Source organism: Anarrhichthys ocellatus, unplaced genomic scaffold (genome assembly GCF_004355925.1).
Source record: "Anarrhichthys ocellatus isolate YVR2014 unplaced genomic scaffold, GSC_Weel_1.0 scaffold19, whole genome shotgun sequence".
Classification (NCBI taxonomy): domain Eukaryota; kingdom Metazoa; phylum Chordata; class Actinopteri; order Perciformes; family Anarhichadidae; genus Anarrhichthys; species Anarrhichthys ocellatus.
In genome coordinates this window covers 455,878-480,473 of record NW_022280049.1, presented here as the reverse complement: position 1 = coordinate 480,473, position 24,596 = coordinate 455,878, and the positions used below count along the sequence as shown (strand labels likewise).

Here is a 24,596-nt window from a genome sequence, read left to right as displayed (position 1 = left end):
GCACTGGTTCTTATCTCAAGGTTTCTCCGAGCGTTAAGATGAATGGTTGTTGAATTGGTGTATAAGCCAGCCCTGTAGCATTCTTCAATTGATAGCAGGGAATTACATGAATGATTTTCATGAGCCAAAGAACCTTTTTCCTCATTGTCATGTCTTCCGAGAACAACACACAACAGGTATTTATTGGTAGTAAAATGTTTTTTCAGGTGCCTTACAGGGACCGAGGGCTTGTTTATCCTTTAAGTCTTTTGCACAGATAATAACCTCCATTATCATGCCACTATTTTGAACAAAACTCTGCTTGATCATTTTCTCTTTTTTTCCTGCCGGTTTGCACTGTAAAAATGATCAAATTTGAACTGTAATTAAATATGATTTTCTTGTTTAATCTTATTGTGGAAGTCCTTCCCTGAACAGGCTACCTTACTGGTTGTGTAGTCACACTGTTTATTGTGTCACTTTATGTCTTAAACTAATTTGTGAAGTTTCCAATGATGGAAGACGTATTAAAATCCTTATAAGTATAATGAGTAATACCACAGTGTACAAATAGGCCATTACAAGTAAAGTCTAGCATTCAAAAGCTTACTTAAGTAAAAGTAGTACTTGTACTATCCACAAAATATACTCTACACAACAAAAGTACCTATTAGACAGAGTGGGATATGCATAACATTGGATTATATTATTGATTCATTCATTAAGGTGTAACAGACATTTTAATGGAGCTGACTTTTTAACTGACAGTTTAACTACCCTATATACAGTTAGAAGGTTCATCTTTTATAATGCATCCTATTATTAAGGTGATCACATGTTTTGTTGGTAAAATCTGAACTTCTTATTTACTGTCAGATAAATGTAACAGTACAATCGTAGGGTGAAAAGTGCGACTGAAATGTAGTGAAGTAGTGTTACAAGTATAAAATGGAAATAGCAAACTACACACACCTCAAGCCTACTTAAGTAAAGTACTTGTTTAATGTACTTTACACCACTGGAAGTTACTGTGTAGAGTAAATGGGCAGAAATGTTCAGCAAAGCGCATGTTTTTATTCTGTATGAAGAAATGTACGCGGAACGTCCGAAGCGCTCGCGTTTGTTTCTGTCAGCGCTGCTTCCGAAGTAGCACCAAATAAACCGGATGTTGTCTGAATGTCAAAGATGGCGCTCCACATGTCACGGTGAATTCTTATCGAATAGCAAGAGACAAATACTTCTCATGTTTAAGGACATGGCGTACGGTGCACGGCAGCACATTCACTAGACTTTAAGCGGTTGTTTTTATTTATGAAGTGAACACAATTGAGGAGAAGATGGCTTCCAGTTTACGGCTGTTGTTCGGACAAATTCGACGTCCAATTGTGGCTACAAATCAGACGGGTAACGTAAAGTTATTTTTGCCTTTATGCATCATAATCTCAGCTGGTTAACGTATCGCTGGTGGTGTGTTTCTCTGTAGCTCTTGTTTAATGGATCCGCTTGTCTGTCCCCCAGCTCGGTGTCTGAGTCAGGCAGCCACTCTGCCAGAGCCCAGCTCGGATGAAAACGAAGCCGTGAACCCGACCTTTGTGAACAGAAACCCCCGGAACTTGGAGCAGCTGGCCCTGGCTGTGAAGGACCGGGGCTGGAAGACGATCTGGCCCCACCGGGAGTTCTACCACAGGTCTGTGTGTGTGTATGAATAAAACAAAATAAAAATAAAAAACACGTGTTATTCTTTTAAACAGATTCATTTTCCTGTTTCCTGTTGTCAAACAAATAATGCTAATTTAATTAAACGGTGACTGTACATATACGGCCTTAATATAACCAGTTAAATCTGACAGATCTTATTTTCAAGGGAGACCGGAGTACTCTCAATGCATAAATTCATCTTTACCAGGCATTTACTCCTCCAGATCTAAATTCCCTCTTACTTCTGCTGTACCGCGTTTGTCTGTCCCGTGTTTTCAGGTTGGAGTTTTCTCGCACCCAGCATCATGTGACGGCCCACGTGTTCTCCAGCAGCTCTCCTGTCCCGGTGCTTTCCTGCTCAACCAAGGAGTGGGCGCTGAAGCAGGAGCTGGCTTCCACACGCTGCGTGGCGGCGTGTCAGGCTGTGGGCGAGGTGCTGGCACATCGATGCCAGCAGGCTGGCATCACCAGGATGGTGTACAGGGCCATTCCCTGGGCGTACCGCTCTGACGCTGTAAGTACATGCAGCACAAACTGCTGTTAGTAAATCTATTTGTGTGTCTTTTTTCCTCCTTAAGTTATGCTTTTCTCTTTCACAGGTACAGTCATTCAGGGCAGCAATGAAAGAGGGAGGAATCACCCTTAGTGAACCCAGAAGAAAATACATTAGTACCTGAATTTATGTGTCATCTATCACATCTTTTGTTATTTTAAAATGTTCTCTGTATCCCTTACTCTCTGCTCTTTTGTGAATTAAGACTGTATTGTTATTAAGATGACCAGCACTACAGTAAATGATGATATAAAAACAAAAGGAGTGATGAAAGTAAGGTTGCTTGTCCCTGTGCTTTGTCTCTGTTAGAAGAAAACAACTTCAGGTAATATATGACGGTATGTTGGCACAGTTCAGGCCATCACATAGATTACGAAACGTTGTACAAACCAATAAAGGTGGTGGATTAAAGCAAAAGGTGTAAAGTGCTTTTTTTTAATGTTAATATGTATAATATGTAATATATGCAATTATGTTACCGCTTTTATACAAAATCTAAATTTTAACTACAAGTAAAAATTTCAAAATGTATCTCTTACAATGTTTAAACTAGACTCTTTAAGCTCTGCTATAAAATATACTGTTACCACTTTAAAATTATTTTATCCAAATTTTTTAAGTTCCTTGTAGTTTTTATAGTATTCTCTATCCATACTCTACTCATTTACTACAACTTAGAAGAAGTATAAGAAATGTAAAGTAAAAATACTAATTGAATAAGACATAAGCACCAGTCCAACTTCCTGTATACTATGACACTTCATGTTGGTTTTTAAAATCCTCTGAGGTCGAAGTCATTTTTGCTATTTTTGCACGTCAACACTATAAAGCACAATCATGTTATTTACATCTCTTTTTTTCAGGACAAACTGGGCTATCATAAGTATGCTACTGTGATGTCACACAAATGTATAAATAGTAATATCACCATTAAAAACATGTGGATATTGGAAATTATGATATTTAATCAAATCACACATACAATAAGACCTTTGGCTTTTTACATGTGTTCTTCTGGGCCTTGGTGATCAGGGGGGAAATAAACTTTGCAGCCAACACAGATCAAAAACAGCTTACCATACAGAAGGCAAATCATATGTGCAAAACAACTATATATGTGTATATATATATATTCATGTATTGTTCAGTATGCCCTGGGTGCAAACTGTACAATATGTGCACAAAGGATAATCTATATATTTATTCATATTTATTACAATCACAATATTCTTGTCATTATTGTGGTTGCTGCCCAAACAGCACAGATCTTCACGACACCAGGATGGGATGAATGTCATGTGATTCCATCGTGTTTGACTGTCAGCAACACAGCCTCTGATTCGTGGACAGACTTGACCTAACACATCTTGCCTCCAGTAGGCTTCAGCTAATGCCTAACAACAATATCCCAGAACAGATTGTTGGATTTATTAGTTTTATAAAAACATAGTTGTTTCTTGTGGATTACAAAGCTGCTGAAAGGGACAAAGTCCTTGCTAGGAAGCTTCTCCATTATTTATTTATTTACATAGTCGGGCTACCATTCGTGCATGTTTGTGCATGTGAGCTCTCCCCACTGGCTATCTGATGGGAACTCTGCGCTCATATGGCAGTTCATGCTGATAACGACGTCCCTGCTGTGAAGGCGTAGCACCCACCCTCTGGTCCCCCTGATGAACACTGTTAGCCCTGCCAGACTTTCATTTTATATACTACACTATGTCTTTAAGATGACTTTTATCCACATCACTATACGATCAGTTGGTATTACTTTTTTACAATTATAGTATGACTTTTTTTAAAAACTTTTTTCGACATATGTCGAAATAAGTCCCCCAAAAAATTATAGTATATCATTTTTTTGTGGACTTTTTTCAACATACTATGACTTTTTTTCGAACTTTTTTGATATACGACAATGACTTTCTGACTTTTCGACATACTATATTATGACTTTTTATGAGATTTTTTCAACATACTATACAATGGCTTTTTTTGACATACAACATATTACTAATATAAAAATCATGGCATTTGATTGTTGCATTTTCCAGCTGTGTACAGACGGTAGTGTTTTTCAGGTCCACCTCTCCTCACATTGATGTCCTCATCTCAAATCCAGCCAACTGCTCCTCGATTAATACCTCGTCTTTCCTGTGAGATCCAAAAATAGAAGACAAATGAGCTCCTTAAATGGGCTGTAGTGTAGTGTTTCAGGAATTCTGGGGCAATTATTTCAAAACATGTAATCTGGATCAAAATGATCCCAATAATAAAATCTTCCTGTTTTCAGTCAAGTGTATTATTTAGACAGGAAACAAAGCATTTGGTTTGAGTATAATCATTTATTGTTTTCACTCATAGTGTTTGTTGTAAACAAGAGTGAGGTGCAGACAGTGGAGAGCTTCATAGTACAGTGTGATGTTGACTCAGGCAGTGGGGACAGTGTGTGTTGGGGTTATAAAGTGCAGGTGAAATGAAGTAAATAGGCTTTAGCTTGGGTTCACTCGATACAAATAATACCAGCATGAACACAGAATATTCCACATCAGCATCCAGTGATAAGTCTGAAAACAGTATTTTGAATAACTTACCTCAATCCATTAAATGTCTATATCACTACATGAGAAAACCCTGAACGTTTTGCTCTCCCATGTTGGTATAAAAACACAAAACATGCACCCGGCAATTATTTGTTGATACATCTATACTTTGTATTTATGCATACACGCAAACACTTTGAGCAGTCACATTTATACTGTAATCAGAGAAACAGCACAAGACTCGTATACAATATGCAGCCACCACCTCATAATAAAAACACCAGTCATTCATATGTTGTATTTCATTCTCAGGTTGAAGGCACTCGTACAGCCCTGGTGTTTAAGTAGAATGAATACAAATAAAATGGGGGACATTGGTTCTTAACGTACTGACATGATAAAGATTTTTAATTTAATATAATCATTGGCACATTGGAACACACTGTTTGGCAAACAGGCTTGTGCGATAAAACTGGCCCCGACATGATCCGTGAATCACAGCTTAGATAAAGTTAAAACTTCCTCATGTCCACAACTAACGTGAGAGCAATAAGAGACAATATGAATTGTTTTTAAAAACCATCTACCTTGGATTGGCAGCATACAGCCTCATATTTAGAGGAAAAGAAATAGGAACACAGTAATTGCATAGATATCATCTCTGGAGTGGTGATGCGAGAGCTGAAGAAGGGAAGAGGGAACAAGGGGGGGAGAGACCGGTAGGTCTGTGTGTGGTAGGATATGTTATGTAATAATACAGCAATGGACAGTGATAATAACCCATCACATATCCTGGCTTTCATTGGTTTAGCAATATTACAGCAAGATCCTTTTATCAGCAGTGAACCATCAGCGATAACATTATTAACAGAGATATGCAACGAAACATAAATTAAAACTTTCATCATCTAAATAACCTAAAATATAAAGCCAAAGCGTATCAGTGTATACAAAAAAAAAAAAAAAAAAAATCCCCCCCCCCCCCCCACACTATCTAATTCTTCCTCTGCCTCCTTTTAAGGCCCCCCCCGCCCTCCTGTAACTCCCCGCTCTTCCATCCGTTTAGGGTTTGCTTTGACTGGCATCCGGCAGGCTCCGTGGTTCAGGTGAAACATCCACACACGCTCTCTGGTGAATCAGACCCCGCCGCCCTTGGCTACACATCCGCTGCACTGGAGATCGCCTCGGACTGCCAGGCAGCTTGGAAAGCAACAAAGAAGAAGAAGTGTAGTTTATAGAGCAGCTAAATTGAATAAGAATCTCAACACCAGGCTCCTCTAAATCTTCTCAACGTACAAAATCAACCCTTTGTGTGTACAACAACGCAACACCGTAAGGGCTTGAAAGAGACTCCGTCTCTCTGCTTCATCTACCTGTTCACGTCCTTTATCCTCATCACTGATGGACTGCATGAGGGAGAAGAGGTTCATCCTGCCGCTGCGATTAACGCTCGGAGAAACCTTGAGATAAGAAAGAGAAACAAGATGAACATCAAAAGATTTAGCGGAGGAGCGACATCTGCACCACAAAAAGAGACGCGTGCAGATAAGCAGCTTCAGATGCAGCGTGTGTCAGTAAAGTTGTGTCAGTCTGCTCACCATGTGCGGCTCACTTATTGTGATAACAGGGGCTCCTGTCGGCCCGAGGCCCTGGTTGGTCTCAGGTTGGGGGGTAGGCTCTTCAAACACCTGGGTGTTTGGGAAGATAAAACAATTGAACATAAAAACAATCTGCAGGATTTAAAGTGCTAATATCATAGAATTGATGTAACTATTTACCTGTATGTCCCCCTCTGGATCATCATTTTCATCTGGGCTACTTGAATCTTTTTCATCTGGATTCTCTATATCCTCCTCGTCACCCTCCTCATCATCATCATCTTCATCTTCCTCCTCCTCCTCCTCATCCCCCTCCTCCTCATCCTCATCCTCACCTCCCTCCTCACGTACTGACTTTTGTCTTTGGTCTCTTGACTTTCGCCTCCAGAGTCTGCTGTGACGCTGCTGGCTAGAAATGAGGAAGGAACATATTTCACAATCCTCACATGAGCACCCAAATAAATACCTCAGAAGCCACAAACAGCGGCAAATTCAAGAAACGCTTAAATGTTCATGTCTGCAAAGCTTTTGCCACACAGATTAATCATTTTGGAGTATGGACCTTTGTACAGCACTAGGCCTAACACCATGCCTGACCTCGCATTTAGGATGCCGTTGTAAGTCTGCAGCTGTTTCGTGAAGCCTTCGTTGGGCTTGATGATGGACCGGCAATCCCTAACATAGGCCAACGCCATATCCAGAGTCCAGCGATGCTGCTTCATGGCGTAGGCAATCACCGTGGAAGCGGAGCGAGAAACGCCCATCTTACAGTGCACCAACACGGCCCGTCCTCGTTTCCTGCAGTACACAGAAATCAAGAGAAACTCACTCAGTGGTTCAGAGGTTTTACTTGACAAACATCAGAAGGATAATTAACTGAATGGAAATAAGAGTCAAAACTTTAAAATTGCTGGTGATGCAAAGCTAGGAACAAAGTAAATGATATAAAAGGAGTTGTTCAGCATTTTGAGAAATGAACTCATTTATTTTCTGGCAGAGTTAGATGAGAAGACTGATAGAAATAGTCCAGTAATGAGTGAGCTTTAGAAGTGCTGGTGGGCACATTGTATTACCATTGCACAGAGCTACGCAAGCTGCTTCCAGTCGGTGTGGTACGCTAACAATCTCGTGGGTCCAGCTTCATATTTGGCAGACAGATGTTAGAATGGTGTCAATCTTCTCATCCAACTCTGTTAAACTTTTGCTTTGAAAGGACTGAATCTGCACTGGTCTGCGTAACAACACAGGTGGTCATCAAATCACCTTTTAGTATAAAGGGGGAGTTAGGCCTAGATCAGATCAGTATGTTTGAGCAGCCTGGGGCGGCGTTTAGTAATGGTTTAATGAGAGTGAGGCGTTTTGCACGCTGCTTTTGCATTGCTGAGCGCCTCACGTTTTTGCTGGAGTGCCTTGAATGCCTCGAGTTTCATATTTTTTTTTTAACTCAGAGCAGAAAGCCCGACATCATTGGTGTTTTTTCCTTTTGCTGGACACCCTGAGACCTGTGACTTTACGGTAGTTATCATGATCTGAATAGAAAACAGCAGGCCCCCGAGGCTGTTGTAAACCCGAATCTACTGTTTATGAGTTCACTACTTGTTTTCATTTATTTTAAATTGTACCATTAACTATTAGGTAGCATACATGTCACGGTGATGTGGTTTTAATGCCTAGTAATCGGATCAGGAATGTGCTTAATGACACAAATGTGACAGTGATATGCTTGTCAACAGCTGTAATCTGCAAAGGACTGCACAATGCATTTTCACAAGTTTGTCTTCTAATGTTTGGGGTTTCAGGACTACCTGGCTGTGTTGATGAAGTTGTATGTGTCTGTCCAGTGAGGGAGCAGGTCGCTGGCTTCCACATCGTACAGTCTGATGTTCATATAAGTGAAGGACTCTGGGAAAAAGTTGTCAATTTCCCTCGTCACATTCAGAATGTAGCCCACGCTGAAAAACATACAGACATGAATTTAGAGCCAAAGAGGTGACTCAGCAATACACAATTCAGTATTACCCTTATCACGAGACAATGAGAAATAGACAACAACAACAATACACAGAGCTATAGACAAATGTTGCTGGTGAAAACACTGACTTGTTTTTCTGCAGCTCCTCAATGTTAGCTGCATTCCACTCAGAGCCCTGAAACCAGATAAAGAAGTAGAGGTTCAGGGGACAAACAGCAAAGGGCCGACAGAGTCGTCTTCCCTATCGCTGTCAACACAGCTGTCTCACAAAGGGGAAGCTACGGTCACATGTCAACATCCTGGTGAAGGCTCACTTCCGTCAGTTTATTGACTGAAACATAAGAAAGACTTCTCACCATGCTGGTATAATAAAAGCTCATTACTGTCTTTGAAGCTTTGCAATCACTCACCAGGTAAAGGAAGTCAAATATTTTGGAGGGTTTGTCCATCTGAGCCATGGTGACCAAGATCTCATTGTCGATGTACTCCTTAAAGGGACTCATGTCGAAGCCTATCCTGGTCTCTAGGGCAGAGTGCACCTGCAGTGGAGAAGGAAAGATTCAAATTATACAGGCCAACACACATTCTCTTATTTCTGTAACCTTTTATTTTCTTCCCGTGTGTCTCACCATTTTAGACGTGAGGTTGTCCAGGTCTTCTGTCCTCATGACGTCTCTCAGGTGCTCTTTGATCAGCCCCTCGTTGGAAAGTCTCTCTGCCGAACTACCCGTGCAAGAAAAAGTGAAACTTAAGCACAAGCTGACATGCGTGTGTGCTAGGAATAAAAACAGACGAAAACATTAATTATATTTCCACATTCACAGAAGAGGGGGAATGTAACTAAATATATCATTTACTAAACTTAACTACAGTTTAGAAGTTTACTTACCCGTCTCCATAACTGTCCCTGCGGACCGACTCCAAGTCGTTCAAGACCTCCCACTCGTTGAGGCATAGGCGGTCCGACTCGATGTGCTGGTGGTAGTGCTGGGCCCACTCCAGGCCATTGCCTGGGATCAGCGCTGCATTGACCGCCCGCTCGCAGCACCCGTGCAAAGCCTGCAGCACTGACCTAACAGCGGAGAGGAGGACAGAAGACCATGTGTTTTTGAGGACACTAAAGACAAGAAGCTACAGAAGGTTGAAAATGCAAGATTTAAAGAGAGGTAAGGCATGTAGTTGTTGATGAGGTGCTTTAGGATGTGATGTGCTGGACGTCATATTCATTAACATATACATTAACGTTTTAACTTAACTCACCACATGGTCTGCATGGAAACAGGCTTAAAAATTCTGATATCTTCAGCTGTGGTCACGCTAAAACCGCTAAAAAAAGAGAGAAATAAAGAAGTATGAGCTACAATTCTAAGAATGGATAACAGAACTGAGGAAGTAACACTGATAAGAAGCGTCACTGGACTAAAAGGAAGAAGGCAGAAAGGTTATTCAGTGTAACTTAATGAAGACTCTTGTAAAGAACGTGGTGAAGGAAAATGTGAGGACAGCGAGTTGGAAGCGTGAACCATCCCGATGAGGGCGAACATGCTGGTGTGACATGGCAGCAGATCAGAGCATCTTATTTTGACAGTCTGCATGTGAAAGCAGATTAGTTGAAACGCAGCGGTCCACAGCAGAACTCGACTGTTTTTAGAGCTGCCAGCTCTCAGTTCCACATCCTCCTCTAAGCATCGACGGCTAAGAAAAACACTGTAATGAGTGACTACAAGCCAAAAAAACACTCTAAATCATTCTAATCAAAGCATAGCTGGATGTTATGGTCACAAAGATTTTCACTAAAAAATGAGTTGGAGTGGACATTTGGGGTTCTGGATGCACTATAACCCGCTAAACTCTCACTAACCTTTTCCTTACCGACACAGAAAGAAGCTAACCGTACTTTACTTTCATTTCATTGCAGAAACACATGATATCCAAGCTTATGTAAGGGTCTGAGTGACGGATAGGAGCAGTTGTAATTCACGGAGAATGATTCAGCTCCATAAATAGAGATGATTACGCATTCACATTATCTCTGGCCAGATTCCCAGACATCAGCCTGCACCGTCTGTGCTGCAACCTCACAAACTCCTTGCTTGTTCGTTTACAGTTTCAATTTATTCCCCATTCCCCTTTAAAAAAAAAAAAAAAAAAAAAAAAAAAGATTTCATACCCGTCTCCGTCCAGATACACTTGTGTGTCGCTCCATACTGGCAGAACCAGGCCGATGGTGCACTGATCGCTGCAAAGAGGGCGCAGAAACACAAGACCATGAAATACATTTGACTTTACAAGGCTAAACCAGAAATTATTAACGGAATGGAAATCTTATCTTTGGGACACAGTACACCTGCGTATCTTGGTTACACACACCTGTCTGGGTTGGGGAAATCCATGCCCAGCAGGGTGCTCTCTTGTTTGTTGCCAAGGGTGGAGACAACGATCAGATACCTGACTCTGACCGAGCTGACGGACTCCAACTGCACCGCCTACATGACAGCGTACAGAGGACGAGAGCAGCACAAAGGATGTGCGGAACAGAGAGGAGACAAAAGGGAGGGCAAGAGGAGTGAGGCCCAGAACAATTCATGTATTTTAAATGCAACATGTTGCAGTTTCCTCTGAAGTATAAAGTTACCTAATTAAACTAAATAAACCTGATAACACACAGTGAAAAATATCCTGTGCAGTATAGTTTCTTTGGCCTTCCTGGTAAAATCAAATCAGAAAAGTCAATGTTGTGTTTACAGAGAAACACAGATACTGGTTATAGTCCACTTAAAGGACCACATCTGTTCTATTTTCACATGTTTTGGCCCATTAATTCCACATCCTAGCAAACAATAACATCTTTATTCGACCAAGTTACACATTGATGCAATGGTGACACAGCTGAGAGTAAAGTGGTGTATTCAAATCCTTATGGGAAGCTATTAAACACCTTTACCCGAGATATGATTATGCAGACTGATAGAAAGGATAACAAGCTAAATTCTTTCTGCATGTCATTTTTCCACTGTTACTGATCTGATTTGCAGCATGCAGGTAAACACGAGGCCTCACCAGCTTCACGGTGTCTTCTGGTCGGAGCTGTTGAATCATGGCGTGAAGGTGTCTGCGCCGTCTGTCTGGAGCTCCACCGCCTTCCTTCACAGGAGACGGTGGAGTGGCAAAAGTCTCTTCATCGAGGCTCAACCGGTCGCCCTCTTCCAGCAGAAGGACTGCCCCCTTCACAAGGGCAAAGCTCTCCCTAAAGATGGATAGAGATCAGTTACTATCACGCTGCTGTAATCCACAAAATCATTCTTTTAGGACTGTAATTCAAAGACAACACAGGTGTACATCTACCTTTTCTGAAGTCTCCCTCTTCTTTGGTGGCTTTCATCCTTAAAAAAATCAAGTCAAGTAAATCACAAGAAAGCCTCATCAAGAAGACAAAAATGGAGTTATAGAAATATTTTGCTTTTCTTTGTGTGTGTGTGATTCAGTTTGTCACACTTTTTTTGCTTCAATGAAAATTTCATCCCATGGTATGTTCTGTACATTCCAGCAGACTGTACATTTCTGTTGATATATACTACTATTGTAATACACAATATGAGTAAATGTCCGTTTTTAATGTTCCCAAAGCAGCACGTTTCTAACTAGACGAGTACTGAAGTGTTGACACACTAACACATTTTCTGAGAACATTGGAGGCAAGTGTGTGTGTGTGTGTGTGTGTGTGTGTGAGAGAGATGTCTTTCCTGTTGAGAAGTGTGGACACAAAAGGCTGGAAAAAATGTTCAGTAATTCCTCGGGTGAAATGTGGTGCAACACAGATAAGGTGCAGTGGAAGACAGCCACACAGAGTGATATTTAAGCGGAGGGGAAAGGACACTAAGAAGTTCGGGGTAAAAACTGTAAAACTATATTGGTAGTGAAATTATAGAAGGATACGAAGTTAAGGAGAAATACAATGCAAGAGTGGGGAGGGGGGAAGAAACAAGAGAGAGAGAGAGAGAAGTAGCAACAAGGGTTCACAGAGAAAGAAACTTGAGACAGTAACATTACCTGTTACGCAACTGACAAGTCCAGACAGAGTCAAGAGAAAAAAAAAAGAAATTAAAGAGTAGAAGTGGGCAGGAGCCAGGAGAGGAACGATGAGGGTTTGAAGAAGAAGAAAAAAAAGGAGAGAATACAAGTTAAGATAGCAGAGTGATTAGATACTGTGACAAAATATGCAAGAAATGAGACTAGGACCCACAGTCAGGTCATTTATGGTTTAGTCGGCAATGACAGGCCTTGGATGTAAAGTTAAATAATCTTCATGATAGAGTGAAAGAATGACAGAAGATAAAGTGAGAAGACAGTGGCTGATGATACAGTGCTTACATGATTATATGCATCCATTGAAAAGCTACAGAGGCAGTGAGCATTTAGACAGACACGGTGATCCAACCACTGTAATGAATGTGAATGGCACTTTGATGATGAGGACTATATCTGTGGCATGTTAGGCCTGTAAGCCCACCAATGCGGTCACGTCCCTGGCAGCAATTGAAAAACAAAACAGCCTCTTTCTCTTCCAGGCAAACGTAGTGATGAGGGACACATCCAGGAATGTCTGCTCTCTACGCAGAGCGCAGAGCGTCCGGCATCAACAGCTCACATAGTTCTGAATCCCACTTTGTAAATAAAACTTAAAAAAAGAATAAGATATCTTAGGATATGATGCAAAATGCGCCAAACTTGTGTGTACAACACGGCGTGCGGATGAGTGAACTCACAGGAGCGGCGGAGATGGATGGGAGCCTGTGCAGTGTCAACAGAGCCATTGCAGCGTACAGCACTGTCTCCACTAAAGCTGGTGTTGAGGGCAGGCTCAGCAGGTTTCCTCGGCCAAAAGTGTGCCGTGGGCGTGGCCAATAGAGGTATTCTATCTCTGAAATGAAATGTGGATATTGGGGTTTGATTACAACTCATGAATAGGCTTTATATCAGAGACTCCTAAAGAGGCTGAGGAAATGAACTGTCCGCTTCAGGGAGTCCTATGAAGTAGAAGGAGTAGTTTCATAATAGTTTCACTGTTATAGAGGAAGAGTTGGGCAATGTGAGGATACATAACATGGGGTATATGTATTAGTCACATCTCTAGTTGTGTTCGGCCATCCTTGCTCAATGACCTTATTGGATTTAAAGGATATGTTTGCATCAATGTGGCATGACGTGCCTTGATACTTTGATAATTAAAAACATGTCATAATGTCAATATGTTTATCATACATACAAATACCAAGGTATAAACGATTTCATCCATCATCATGTTTGTCAATTTAATGTCATCCTTTACACTGGAACATTCCTTCAGTGCCACACACTTGTATTGAGTGCTTATTGTAGACTATAAAAATAACCAAAAGATTAAACAACCTAAATTACTAATTTAGTTCCTTCTTGCGCTTGTTGCATAGGGTGTAATGCTTGTTGATTAAGCATATAAGGAGCTGTCTCTCAGGTCATCAAGCAGAGTAATATTAGCCATTATAAATCTTAAGTTATATATATTGATCTTCTCCTAAAGGGGTTGTGTGGACTGCTGCCCATCTAACAGACACGGCTTTAGCTCGTGACATGCAGACACTACACTCAAGTGGGTAAAAACAAAGAAGTGGTTTGATCCTCACTGACGAGCTGACCGCGGTTCGTTACTGCAACCACAAACCAGCAGCTAGCCTCTTACAACCAGTCCAAGCTAACAGCTGACGCTAACGTTAGCTGCCGCAAACATGAATATCCACACATTTCTATTTCCTCACCTTTTCCAGACCGGGACCCCAGATCTTATTTCCTGCTTTCAAGTCTACTTGTTTGTTTCCTCGAGTGTCGAGTGCTCCTTTATTCCGCCCTCTGTCGCATGTGAGGGAGAAGTCTTCACCGTCTTACAGCTCTGCGGCTGCACCATGGGCTGCACTAGAGGAGTGATTACACCACTGAAGCAGCTCGAGCGCGAGGACGTGAAGGTCCGGAAGTGGACAATGACGTCAGACGCAAAGACAGTGTTTGGGGCACGTTGACCCCATAAACGATCCACTTGCCACAAACAATAACAAAAGGGCTTATTTGAAAAAATATTTAATTTAGTTACAGTTTTGGGATTTCAAGCTGGTTTATATAAGACGTACTTTATACAACATTGTCCCCTCCTACTTTTTTACACGATCCCAGGAAGTGAAATCGGGGAAATGTAAACTTGTCCTTACTCGGATGTGATGTTGGGGGAGAATAACAAGATAATAAAACAGCCTTTTACGACTATTTAACAACTGATATCCTAATAGAGAAGACGAATTTTTAAAATGTTGTATCTGACATTAAATTGGACAGTTAATTAGTGTAAGAATATCAATAAAATACGTCCTTCAGAGAAGATTATACAACCACCGGACCAACCGTCTACTCTCCACGCGCATGCGCAGTACTATGGAATCAAGTACTTCCTGATGTCCTGTGGAGGAAAGTGGAGTTTTCTCACAGTGTTGAGCTAAACGTTCAAGGTTAAAATCTGTCTGTGTTGACTGCGTGGACGTCCGTCCTCCCCTCATAGTTCTACTGTCTTCTGTCCGGAGAGGACATCACTCCATTTCGACCGTTAAATGAGATGCAGACAGTTGGAAAACTCATGAAAGTATTCGTCACGAGGCGCATCCCGCAGGAGGGGATGAAGATCCTGTCAGCGGCTGGAGTGTATGCACGTTTGTAGCTTCTGTAGTTTCACACATATCCATCGCTACAGTCATCTTCATCGGCCAGCCTTTATCTCTAAATCCATCTCGTGCATTTGGTCCCTTTCGGTCTCTAAACAGGTGCGAGGTGTCTCTGTGGGACTCTGATGAACCCGTGCAGAGGGCAGAGCTTCTCAAAGGTGTGCAGGGGGCTCATGGTCTGCTGTGTCTGCTGTCGGACAAGATCGATGCAGAGGTTCTGGATGCAGCAGGTACTCGTAATGTGTGTGTGTGTGTGTGTGTGTGTGTGAAACTGGGCCATTGTACTGATCAATCCATATATTTATTTTATTTCAGCAGGTAGTGATATGATACAGGCTGTCCTGGGTACATAGTTAAATAATAACCACAATAACTTTATTTATATAGCACTTTTTGAAACAAAGTAAAACAGTGCTTCACAGTATTCCAGACATAAAATATAAAACAAGATAAAAAAATATATAAACAACTACAAACAATGCCCTCAATTAAGAAAAAGCTGTACGATAATAGTGAGTTTCAATAAGAGATTTAAAAGAGGATCTTATATAAGATATTACCAGAGCCTATAGTATTTTGGGGGTATTTTTATGCTTTTATTACAGATGGTAGTAGAGAAATGAAGACAGAGAGAGGCACCAAAGGTCCCCACTTCACTCTTCACCCCTAAGCTACCAGCCTCTACTTTGATTTAACAATTTAAGACAATGAAACATGAACAATTCTAATGATGTGAAACAGAGAAAGCAACACATTCAAACAACCAGAGTTTCTTTGCATAGTGAAATATTATATAATTATTAATTGATTATCCAAATTGTTGAAGATTATCTCTTTTTGATGAGCTAATTGATCAATCCACTAATGATTTCAGCTCTAATTAAAACATATCAAACATTAAGTGTCTAGATTGAAGTGTTTCATCTGGTCTGTCTGTGATTCCAGGGCCAAACCTGAAAGTAATCAGCACCCTGTCCGTGGGATTTGACCACTTGGCACTTGACGAAGTCAAAAAACGGTAGCTCATGTTTATTAAAATATCCTTCCACCAGTAGGGTGATGTGTCAAGTGGCCTCTGAGTTAAATTGGTGTCCATTTCCAACAGTGGTATACGTGTTGGATACACTCCAGACGTCCTGACTGACGCCACAGCAGAACTGACCGTAGGTCTGCTGCTGGCCACTGCTCGCAGATTACCAGAGGGAGTGGAGGAGGTCAAAAAGTCAGTCTCACCAAGTTCCACATTCACACTAATCACTGTCAAATTTGATTGAGTGACACAGTGGTCATATAGTCTTGTCCTTTCTCTCTCAGTGGAGGCTGGAGCTCATGGAAGCCTCTCTGGCTGTGTGGTTATGGTCTGTCTGGCAGCACAGTAGGAGTCATTGGCTTGGGACGCATTGGTAAGGCTTGATGTTGCTGCTTCATTTACTTTGACACGTTAAATTCATGATAATAGGATATATATCATATGACTTGATACTGTAGCCAAATCCAGTGTTGTCACACCTAACCCCGACAAAGTTAGGGCTGGTCGGTGAACTGGTTGTGCTTGTGTTCAGGCATGGCCATTGCTCGGAGACTCATGCCCTTTGGAGTGAACAGGCTGCTGTACTCTGGGAGAACAGCCAAAGCCTACGCTGCTGAGGTGAAAGGAGAGTTTGGTAAGAAAAAGGAGAGAAACGTACACAGTGAAAGGATGACAGAAGAAGTGAAAATCAAATAAGATTATAAAACTATGAGGGTTTTGGTTAGACGGTCTGTGTATTTGATGTGTTTCCTCTTTTGTTCCTCCTGCTCTCCTCTGTTGGACAGTTCCCCTGGACACACTCCTGTCTGAGAGTGACTTCATTGTTGTTTCCTGCTCCCTGACGCCAGAAACCCTGGGCTTGTGTGACAAGGCCTTCTTCAGCAAGATGAAAAACACGGCAGTCTTCGTCAACTCAAGCAGGTGAACTTCCAAAGCAGCGCAAACATGGGAAAAGCATGGGTTTGGATGGGTGTGTAAAAGATGTCATGTATTTCTGACTCCGGCTGTGTTTGCGGTTAAAATACGTAAAGATGAAGATGTGGTGAATTACTGGTTTTAGGGGAACTGTGGTGAACCAGGAGGATCTGTACGAGGCTTTGAGCAGCGGACAGATAGCTGCAGCTGGACTAGACGTCACAACACCTGAGCCACTCCCAACACACCACCCTCTTCTGACGTTAAAAAACTGTGGTGAGTGGACAGGATGTGAAGCCTCTTTTCCCACTTGACCTCCTTGCGATTGTCTTTTTAATGGAATTGTCTGTCCTCTCCTTTCTTATACAGTGGTGTTGCCACATATCGGCAGTGCCACCTACTCCACGAGAGGCATCATGGGAGCTTTGTCAGCTCAAAACCTGCTGGGAGGTTTGCAGGGCACAGACATGCCCAGCGAACTCACCTTCTAGCCCCTGAAACTGCTGCGCTGTGCCTACTGCCTCCTCTGGTGCTGCAGTAACAGATACAAGTAATGTGCTGGTAATGATCTCCTATGTGAGGTCAAAATGAAGGGATGGAAAAAGAAGAATTCTAATGTAGTTTAGGTAATGCTCAGATACATGTGTACATCATGTCGGTGTTAACTTGATTTAGTTTCATCCTGTCACAGGTACTGAGTTTTATTATACAGTGGGCATTTTTGAGGAATGAAATGCTCGCTGGAAGGTTTTGTCATCTCAGACGTGTACATTCAAGTTCTCCAAAAAGAGACTAATGAACAAACTAGCAGCACTCCTTAATATTAGCTCTTATCAGAACACACTATACATGCTTAGAATGGCAGTTACACTGAAAAAAAACATTTCTCATGTTCTGCTTGCCATAAAGGTTAGCGTTATACCTCTTAGTTTGCACTTTATTCAGATGTAAATGGTGTCAATCATGCTACAAAACAGTACAACGCTCCAGTTCTGTGTAAAATGTGATTTCTCTGAATAATAAAAAGTTATGGCCCAGTTAAAATGTAATGCTGAGTGTGTGTGTTTAGAAATGTATCATGCTCAAAATAGATTGATGATCAATAAAAAATACAATAAATAATTTATTATTTTATCACTCAATGTCATTTTTTAGCACCAGTCAAGGAGGATATTTTCAGTGCATTCACATCAGTTTGGCAACATTTGTATTTGTTCCGTTTTATGGAATCATTTTCAACAAACAACATGGTTGAGAACATTAAAAACATTAAAAATGTAAGCATTACATTAGCGAATTGACTTTGAATTCATGTTGCATAAAATCCAAAATGAATCAGGGAAGTGTGTTGGGTAATAAATAATCTAGTTCACAGAGTACATTTTTTCAAAGAATTGCATTGAGTCGTGCGACTCCAGCGTCTGTAAGGTGAGTGCAGGTCACAGCAGGGTATCTGCGAAACATGGATCCTCTTTCCAGTTCAGGCAGGTATTTTTCGAGTGCTTATACAGATGAGAGGACTGGCTGAAGCGTTTGCCACACTTTGGACAGGGGTAGGGCTTTTCTCCCGTGTGGACCCGAATGTGTTTCTTACAGTCAGTCAGGTTCATGAAGGTCTTACAGCAGATTTTGCATGCGTACTTCTTCTCCCCTTCCACCAACAGCACGAGGTCTTCAGCAGCTGCTTTCTTGCACTTGGACAGAACGTCCTCTGAAGCTCTGGTGAGAAACGGCCGTTCAGCAGCGTCCCCCGCCGATGCCGAGGAACCATCTGTGCCTGCTTCTGATCCGGGTGGCACTTTAGGGGCGATGCGACGGAAGGTTGTTGCCCCTGAGCTTTTCCCGGCCCTGGAGGGTTGGATGAGGGAGGTTTCCAGACCAAGGCCTGGTCTGATGCCACTCAGGAACCCTGCTAAAGAGTTCTGGCTGGGCTGGAGGATGAGTGTGTCACTGAAACCAGGGCCCTGAGTTGGGAGAAGCTGCTGCAAGGGGACAGGGGTTACTGGGAAAACGAGTGAGGAATCAGAACACTGAGCAGAAGAGACTTCTTCTGAATTTTGATACAGCTCCCCAGTATCTCCAGCAGCTGCAGGAGCATCACTGGCAGTGGCGGCAGCGGTAGCGGCAGCAGTGAGGCTAGCTAGGCTGTCTTCTTCCTCCAAAGCTCCCAGTACACTTTCACTACTGGGATTGAGGAAGCAGGAAAAGGCAAGTTCTGACAGGCTGTCTAGGCCTTCACTGTCTACTGACCCGTCACCCAAATGTCCAGCCTCTCTCTGTGCGTCGGTTTGAAGATCTGCGCACAGCTGAGATTGTAAAGAGCTAACATCACACTCGGTTGGGCAGACTGTGGCCATTTTCTCCTCATTTAGTTGTGCGTCAAAATGGTCTGTGCAGTCTTGTGGTGGAGATAGAGGAGAATTGTTTGCAAGACCTGGGGAGTATGAGGTCAGGTTTTCCTTTTTCACCTCAATCATCAACTTTGGCTCGTCTCCCTCCTCCTCCCCTTCTTCTCCCACCTTTACTTTAACCACGGTGTCTCCCTCTGTATCTCCACCCTTCTTCCACGCAGCTACACCTCCCATGCTGCAGTCCGATTGGCTCGGCAGCTGGATCTCCTCCGACTCTCCCTTAGTTGCTTCATATTTCTCCTCCACCTCCTCCTCCTCCTCCTCGCCTCGGCTCTCCCAGAGTCCGTACGTGGTCTTCAGGCAGTCTGGGGACAGCAGCTCCTCTCCACCCTCCTCTGCACTGACGGTGCTTCTAGTTACAGTAGGTGAACACTCCTTATAGTTTCCCTCAGCCAGCCTGTAGGACCTCTTTCTGCCACCGAGCCCATCCTCGTCAGACTTCCTCTTGTGCCTCAAAGATGGCGCAGCACTCTGCTCCCCACTGATTTGACACCTCATCCCCTGGTCTTCAACCCCACCAGACTGACTAACCTCCACTCCCACTTCCTCCTCATCCATGTACTCCTCCATGACAGATGTGGCCTGTTGCAGCAAGGCCGACGATGGATGCTGCTGCTGCTGTTGTTGCACTGACCTCCAGCCTTTCGGGGGCGATGCAGGAAAGTTTTGCCTGGACAGGTGGAGCTTGCAGGCCTTGACCACAGTGTTGAGATGCAGGTGTGATGCCGCCAACAGCACATCCATCACGTTGGAGGCCCCCGGAGAGAGCGTGGAGGTGTAAATCATGTCGAGCAAGGTGGAGAAGGCCTCTGGGGTCACCACCTCCGGATCTAGCTCCATCACACTGGGGCCCCCGCCTCCACCTAAGTCAGCTCCTGGTCTGCCCACCTCATCACCACTGTCATTGGAGCTCAGAAGAGCCCTGAAGTGGGAGCTGCATGCGGCCAGGATGGAGCTGTGAGCCTGGAAGCTCTGGCCTCCAACCACCACGACGCAGTCACACAGCTGAGCATGGAGGCGCTGGTGGTTGAGCTGCTTGAAAATATGCTGGAAATGACCTGGAAAGTCCATAATAGGCGGTGGGGTGTGTTGTTATTTAATAGAACACGTGTTATTTTGCAGCATCCGTTCCGCTATTTGCAATACAATAACACAACGGTCATTGTCAGGAACAACGCTGTCAAACGCTTGTTTTTATCTGCTGAAAATGTCATCCGGCTGACAGGACGGTGACATTTCTCAGGAGCCTACCTCCGACGTGAAATGTATTGTCTGTTGTTGTCGCAGGGTTTCCGACAGATGCTCTGGAGAATGGGCGGGCCTGGTCCAACAAAGGATGCGGCGCGGTCTCAAGCTTTGTCTCCGAGAACAGCCGGATATCTGCACAGCGGTTCTTTTCCTGCTAACTCAAATATAATATCCAAAATTGTACCTTTTTTTTTTTTATGGTTACTATTCATGTTACTGTTTCAGAGCGCTCACACCATCAGCGGGTTTAGCCTCCACTGTCGACGCCTCCATCGTTTGTCTCGTTCAGCTTCAGAATAACACGACACCGCCCCCAGGTGATGATCTTCTGAAAGTGTATTTAAATTTAGGTACACCTTTTCATAGCTGGTAAAAACTAGCTGATTAAATAATATTGTAATGATTCCTGCACACTGCAAGTCAGATATATTTTACTATGTTTTGTACATTTCAACCTTTATTATTAAAAGGTAAATTGTAAAGTGTGCTTGTACTAATTAAGATTCCAATTCTGAACTGACAGTTTGCCAATTGATACTGTTTTAAATGTTAGAGCACCCTAAGACCATCAGCAGCCATCACGGGAGTTACTGAGAAATTTACATTGAAGACACAAACTGTCTTTGAGCAGTATGGCCTACACTATAAATACCAGTAATCATGACAGGTTAATAAATGACATGCATTTAAAGGCCAATCCTAAAGTTGAATAGTAGAGGGTATCAGAAAATTGTTGTTGCTGCACGTGTCAGTTATAAAGAATATAAGTAAACAGTGAAACACTTCCCAATCCTTTCTTGGTCACCATTTTTATTTTCAGTGATTACATTAAGATTTGAAATTCATTCATGAAAATGTTCGCCTCAACAGTGTACATGTGTAATGCAGTTTGACAGTGTACGTTCAAAGACAGACAAAATAAACATGGTTTCCTTTTAACGTGCGAACACGGCAGGCACACTCGCTCTCAAACTTTGCATTTAACAATAATGACAACGTTTAACAAGAAAGACAGACTAAAGTTTACAAAAAGGAATAAGACAGGGGACATGAGAACAAAGGTGTTTCCTCGGGTGCAGTGATGGACAGACACTGGTTGTCTCCAACACAATTAGCTGCAATGGCCCCAGTTGTCTGCTGCTGATGATCCATACTGTCTGGTGGAGTAAGCGCTCAGTGGATGAGACTTGATGCTCTGCTCATATGCTGTCCAGCTTCTTTAAAACATATGGGGCTGTAAACACAGAAAACACAGATGATTAGATTATTATCTTAATGATATATTTATCTTCTCTGGGATTAAGGCCATTTGGCTAGAGTTGTTGTGAGATAGTGTATACTATACACGACAAATAACCTATATTTTGGTGGTTACTGTAGTGCATACATTGATTATCACATGCACAAGGTGACCAAACACTATTGTAATTATCAGTGAAGCACTCACAACATGTTAGTATTTCGCTAAATGTCAATGTCATCTGCCTGTACTCACTGGCTCTGAGAAGGACGACGTAAAGAAGAAAGTTTCGTAAAGATGAGACGACATCTTGTCGCATTTTCCTCTTCATCTCCTCTGGGTCCATTTTAGGGCCGAGTCCTTCAAGTTTGAACATTATCGCTGTGGTTTAACTGGGTTTTGTTCCTCGGTCTGCCTTTCGTGTTGAGAATTCACCGTCTCAGGAGTGTGCGTGAAATAATCTACACCGGAAGTACGTACAACGGAAGTCGCGAAGTTCGACGGTGCGCATGGAGGGACAAATCAAAAAGGCAAAAATTAAATGTCCGCCCCCTAGTATTGATTTAGTTAAATATGGCAGAAATATATGATTTTACTGTTTTTATTTAAATTTGGTTGGTTTAAAAATGAATCTGTATCCCTTGAATAATTCGTGTTCATGTTCTGTCCTGTAAATATTAAGGATGCGTACGTCCTGTTAGGGGGGAGGAAACACTATGGTCGTATCCACTAGTATTACAGGGAGTCCGACTCTGCAAACCAAAGCATTTAATTATTGAGGAAAATCACTTTAAAAATGTATTTTGGATGTGGTCAGATCAATAAACTAGGGTAAAGTTTGACAAATAAATTTAGGACTATGCACATTTATATATTGACATGGGGTCTCACAAGACAGCAATGCAGGATCCACTATGAGGACTTTATCATTTGAGTTTATATTGTGATTAAGTGGTGCAGAATGCCCAACAAATTTATAATTAATTAAATTACCACAGACCAGCTGACACATAATGGATATTGGGCCTATGGGGCATCTGGGGCTCCTGGGGCAGTTTTCTCACTTTGCCGGGTGGGTATTCAAGCCCTGCTTTGGTTTTGGAATCATGGTGTTCATTGAATCAAGGGGATAAAATGATGTAAAATATGTTGTTGAACTGAATCAATTCCAACTTAATTTTATTCCACCACATCAGACATGGTGAATTCCTTATAAATAAACATAAAAAGTAGATTATTATTATAATCATGAGTATTGTTATTATTACTTTTATTATGATTATGATTATTCTTTTTGTTACTGTATGTTGGATGAGCTGACCTTGCGGAGGAGGGTGGGGGTCCTCCGGGCAGACAGCGGAGGAGGCAGGGATGAGAGAGACGAACAGAGGGAGGGGGTGGGTTATTTCTGAGCTCAGGGCCGAGGATTAGGCAGCGAGCAGTCCCAGTACGATGACAGCATCCAGCATATAGCCAAACCCCCCACACCACATCACCACCATCATCCAGCCCGGGTGGACGCCGCGGATATTTTTGAGAATCAAACATCGTTTCCCTTCAAATTCTCCGCATCGCTGCTCTTTTTGGGGGATAACCATCCCAGACTCCCGGTCCGTCTGTCTCCTACTCAGACGCACTAGGTGAGTTTTCTCGGTATTTCCCAGTGTTATTGTCTGATGAAGGAGCGCCCGGCTGTTCACGGAGCCGCCTGCACCTTGCATCCATTCCTGCCGTTTGGACTGATTTTTTTTTATCACAGCGAAATGAATGATTTAAACTGACGGTCGTTTTCACAACGCCTGCAGGCTACACCCATGTCCCCGTTTGAGGGAGGCGGTGGAGAGATTTAAATCCGATTAAGATTATAAAGGTAACAAAAGACTGACCTTTTTTTTCTTTGTTTAGCCCCCTGGTTTGACCGGCATGGCTGTGCCAGTGATCAGAGTTAGTGTTTGGTCAGTGCGATGGTAAATATTGATTATTAAAAAGGTCATCAATAACGCATTTACGAGCGATAGACACGGTCAATAGCATACTCTAGTTCATTCTATTATTGGGAATATACATCGCAAGGCTACTGTACAGAATTACAGTCAACATTCTGGCCATTTTTGTGACACGCTGAATGGCATTCATTCTACATCATGAACACACGTCTTATGTAGCGATAGTGGAGAGCCATGCTGCCGTATGCGCAGTGAAATCACCGTCGCTGGCTACAGATTGGGAACGAACGGACTAAAATCCTGCCGGATCAGGGGGCTACCGGGAGTCTGGGTAGTAAAACACGCACATTATGAATGGGCGTAGGCGATGTGTGCAGCCACCCCGGGACAGTCGCTTCTCCTTCTATTTCTTTGCTCATATCCTTCGGCCAGCAGCATGCCTCTTTTCTTGCGCTCTCCCGTGCCGTGCCGGGCATGACAAGCGCAACACAACTAGACCGGAACAATGCGTTTTGCTGTTCTGGGGCCTTCATTTAATGCATGACATGATTTAATATGACCGCTGGTTACGGTTCCATTTAAACACGTGTTATACGGCGGCCTTAACTGTGCATAGAGACATCACTTTAGTGAATCATTGCTTGTCTTTTTTAACAGCATCATTTGCATCTAAACACACACACACACACACACACACACACACACACACACACACACACA

General features: G+C 42.6%; 6 protein-coding genes across 9 annotated transcripts in view; 3 read left to right on the top strand and 3 right to left on the bottom strand.

The window, feature by feature from the left end:
• Positions 1 to 1,059: 1,059 nt before the first annotated feature.
• Positions 1,060 to 3,066, top strand: mrpl18 (mitochondrial ribosomal protein L18). The gene is made up of 4 exons (XM_031858113.1): positions 1,060 to 1,383; positions 1,498 to 1,666; positions 1,957 to 2,191; positions 2,277 to 3,066. The coding sequence occupies exons 1-4, from the start codon at positions 1,317 to 1,319 to the stop codon at positions 2,352 to 2,354; spliced, it is 549 nt and encodes a 182-aa protein (XP_031713973.1). The 5' UTR covers positions 1,060 to 1,316; the 3' UTR covers positions 2,355 to 3,066.
• A 1,489-nt stretch (positions 3,067 to 4,555) lies between these two features.
• On the bottom strand, positions 4,556 to 14,322 carry LOC116389498 (protein phosphatase Slingshot homolog 3). Its single transcript, XM_031858213.1, has 17 exons — positions 14,139 to 14,322; positions 13,110 to 13,264; positions 11,689 to 11,726; positions 11,404 to 11,590; positions 10,714 to 10,829; positions 10,514 to 10,582; positions 9,604 to 9,669; positions 9,233 to 9,415; positions 8,973 to 9,066; positions 8,754 to 8,882; positions 8,472 to 8,518; positions 8,177 to 8,323; positions 6,969 to 7,169; positions 6,552 to 6,780; positions 6,372 to 6,461; positions 6,147 to 6,233; positions 4,556 to 5,973 (listed from the first exon to the last, which is right to left on the bottom strand). Exons 2-17 carry the CDS (start codon positions 13,155 to 13,157, stop codon positions 5,836 to 5,838), a joined length of 1,869 nt encoding a protein of 622 aa, XP_031714073.1. The 5' UTR covers positions 13,158 to 13,264; positions 14,139 to 14,322; the 3' UTR covers positions 4,556 to 5,835.
• Positions 14,323 to 14,605: 283 nt separating this feature from the next.
• grhpra (glyoxylate reductase/hydroxypyruvate reductase a) lies at positions 14,606 to 18,153 on the top strand. Its single transcript, XM_031858214.1, has 9 exons — positions 14,606 to 15,066; positions 15,186 to 15,316; positions 16,032 to 16,104; positions 16,192 to 16,308; positions 16,401 to 16,489; positions 16,649 to 16,750; positions 16,902 to 17,037; positions 17,177 to 17,307; positions 17,401 to 18,153. Exons 1-9 carry the CDS (start codon positions 14,981 to 14,983, stop codon positions 17,520 to 17,522), a joined length of 987 nt encoding a protein of 328 aa, XP_031714074.1. The 5' UTR covers positions 14,606 to 14,980; the 3' UTR covers positions 17,523 to 18,153.
• Positions 16,102 to 21,389, bottom strand: LOC116389497 (zinc finger and BTB domain-containing protein 5-like). The gene has a single exon (XM_031858212.1). The coding sequence runs from the start codon at positions 20,511 to 20,513 to the stop codon at positions 18,471 to 18,473; it is 2,043 nt and encodes a 680-aa protein (XP_031714072.1). The 5' UTR covers positions 20,514 to 21,389; the 3' UTR covers positions 16,102 to 18,470.
• Positions 21,390 to 21,482: 93 nt separating this feature from the next.
• Positions 21,483 to 22,399, bottom strand: tomm5 (translocase of outer mitochondrial membrane 5 homolog (yeast)). Its single transcript, XM_031858216.1, has 2 exons — positions 22,186 to 22,399; positions 21,483 to 21,924 (listed from the first exon to the last, which is right to left on the bottom strand). Exons 1-2 carry the CDS (start codon positions 22,304 to 22,306, stop codon positions 21,890 to 21,892), a joined length of 156 nt encoding a protein of 51 aa, XP_031714076.1. The 5' UTR covers positions 22,307 to 22,399; the 3' UTR covers positions 21,483 to 21,889.
• Positions 22,400 to 23,331: 932 nt separating this feature from the next.
• Positions 23,332 to 24,596, top strand: part of frmpd1b (FERM and PDZ domain containing 1b) — a 24,319-nt gene continuing 23,054 nt past the window's right edge. For 3 of the 4 annotated variants that reach the window (XM_031858205.1, XM_031858204.1, XM_031858207.1), the window contains exon 1: positions 23,332 to 23,570. The gene's annotated coding sequence lies outside the window, so the exon portion shown is untranslated. The other variant, XM_031858206.1, reaches the window with a different exon arrangement.

Excerpts from the sequence above, each read along its gene's own strand:
- mrpl18 (XM_031858113.1), top strand. The coding sequence starts at position 1,317 with ATGGCTTCCAGTTTACGGCTGTTGTTCGGACAAATTCGACGTCCAATT. Across the intron at positions 1,384-1,497 it reads TGTGGCTACAAATCAGACGG|CTCGGTGTCTGAGTCAGGCA; the intron begins GTAACGTAAAGT and ends TCTGTCCCCCAG. Across the intron at positions 2,192-2,276 it reads GGGCGTACCGCTCTGACGCT|GTACAGTCATTCAGGGCAGC; the intron begins GTAAGTACATGC and ends TCTCTTTCACAG.
- grhpra (XM_031858214.1), top strand. The coding sequence starts at position 14,981 with ATGCAGACAGTTGGAAAACTCATGAAAGTATTCGTCACGAGGCGCATC. Across the intron at positions 16,490-16,648 it reads CATTGGCTTGGGACGCATTG|GCATGGCCATTGCTCGGAGA; the intron begins GTAAGGCTTGAT and ends GCTTGTGTTCAG. Across the intron at positions 17,038-17,176 it reads GTCTTCGTCAACTCAAGCAG|GGGAACTGTGGTGAACCAGG; the intron begins GTGAACTTCCAA and ends TACTGGTTTTAG.
- LOC116389497 (XM_031858212.1), bottom strand. The coding sequence starts at position 20,513 with ATGGACTTTCCAGGTCATTTCCAGCATATTTTCAAGCAGCTCAACCAC.
- tomm5 (XM_031858216.1), bottom strand. The coding sequence starts at position 22,306 with ATGTTCAAACTTGAAGGACTCGGCCCTAAAATGGACCCAGAGGAGATG. Across the intron at positions 21,925-22,185 it reads CGTCGTCCTTCTCAGAGCCA|CCCCATATGTTTTAAAGAAG; the intron begins GTGAGTACAGGC and ends CTGTGTTTACAG.
- LOC116389498 (XM_031858213.1), bottom strand. The coding sequence starts at position 13,157 with ATGGCTCTGTTGACACTGCACAGGCTCCCATCCATCTCCGCCGCTCCT. Across the intron at positions 8,519-8,753 it reads TATTTGACTTCCTTTACCTG|GGCTCTGAGTGGAATGCAGC; the intron begins GTGAGTGATTGC and ends ATCTGGTTTCAG. Across the intron at positions 6,462-6,551 it reads ATCCAGAGGGGGACATACAG|GTGTTTGAAGAGCCTACCCC; the intron begins GTAAATAGTTAC and ends CCAAACACCCAG.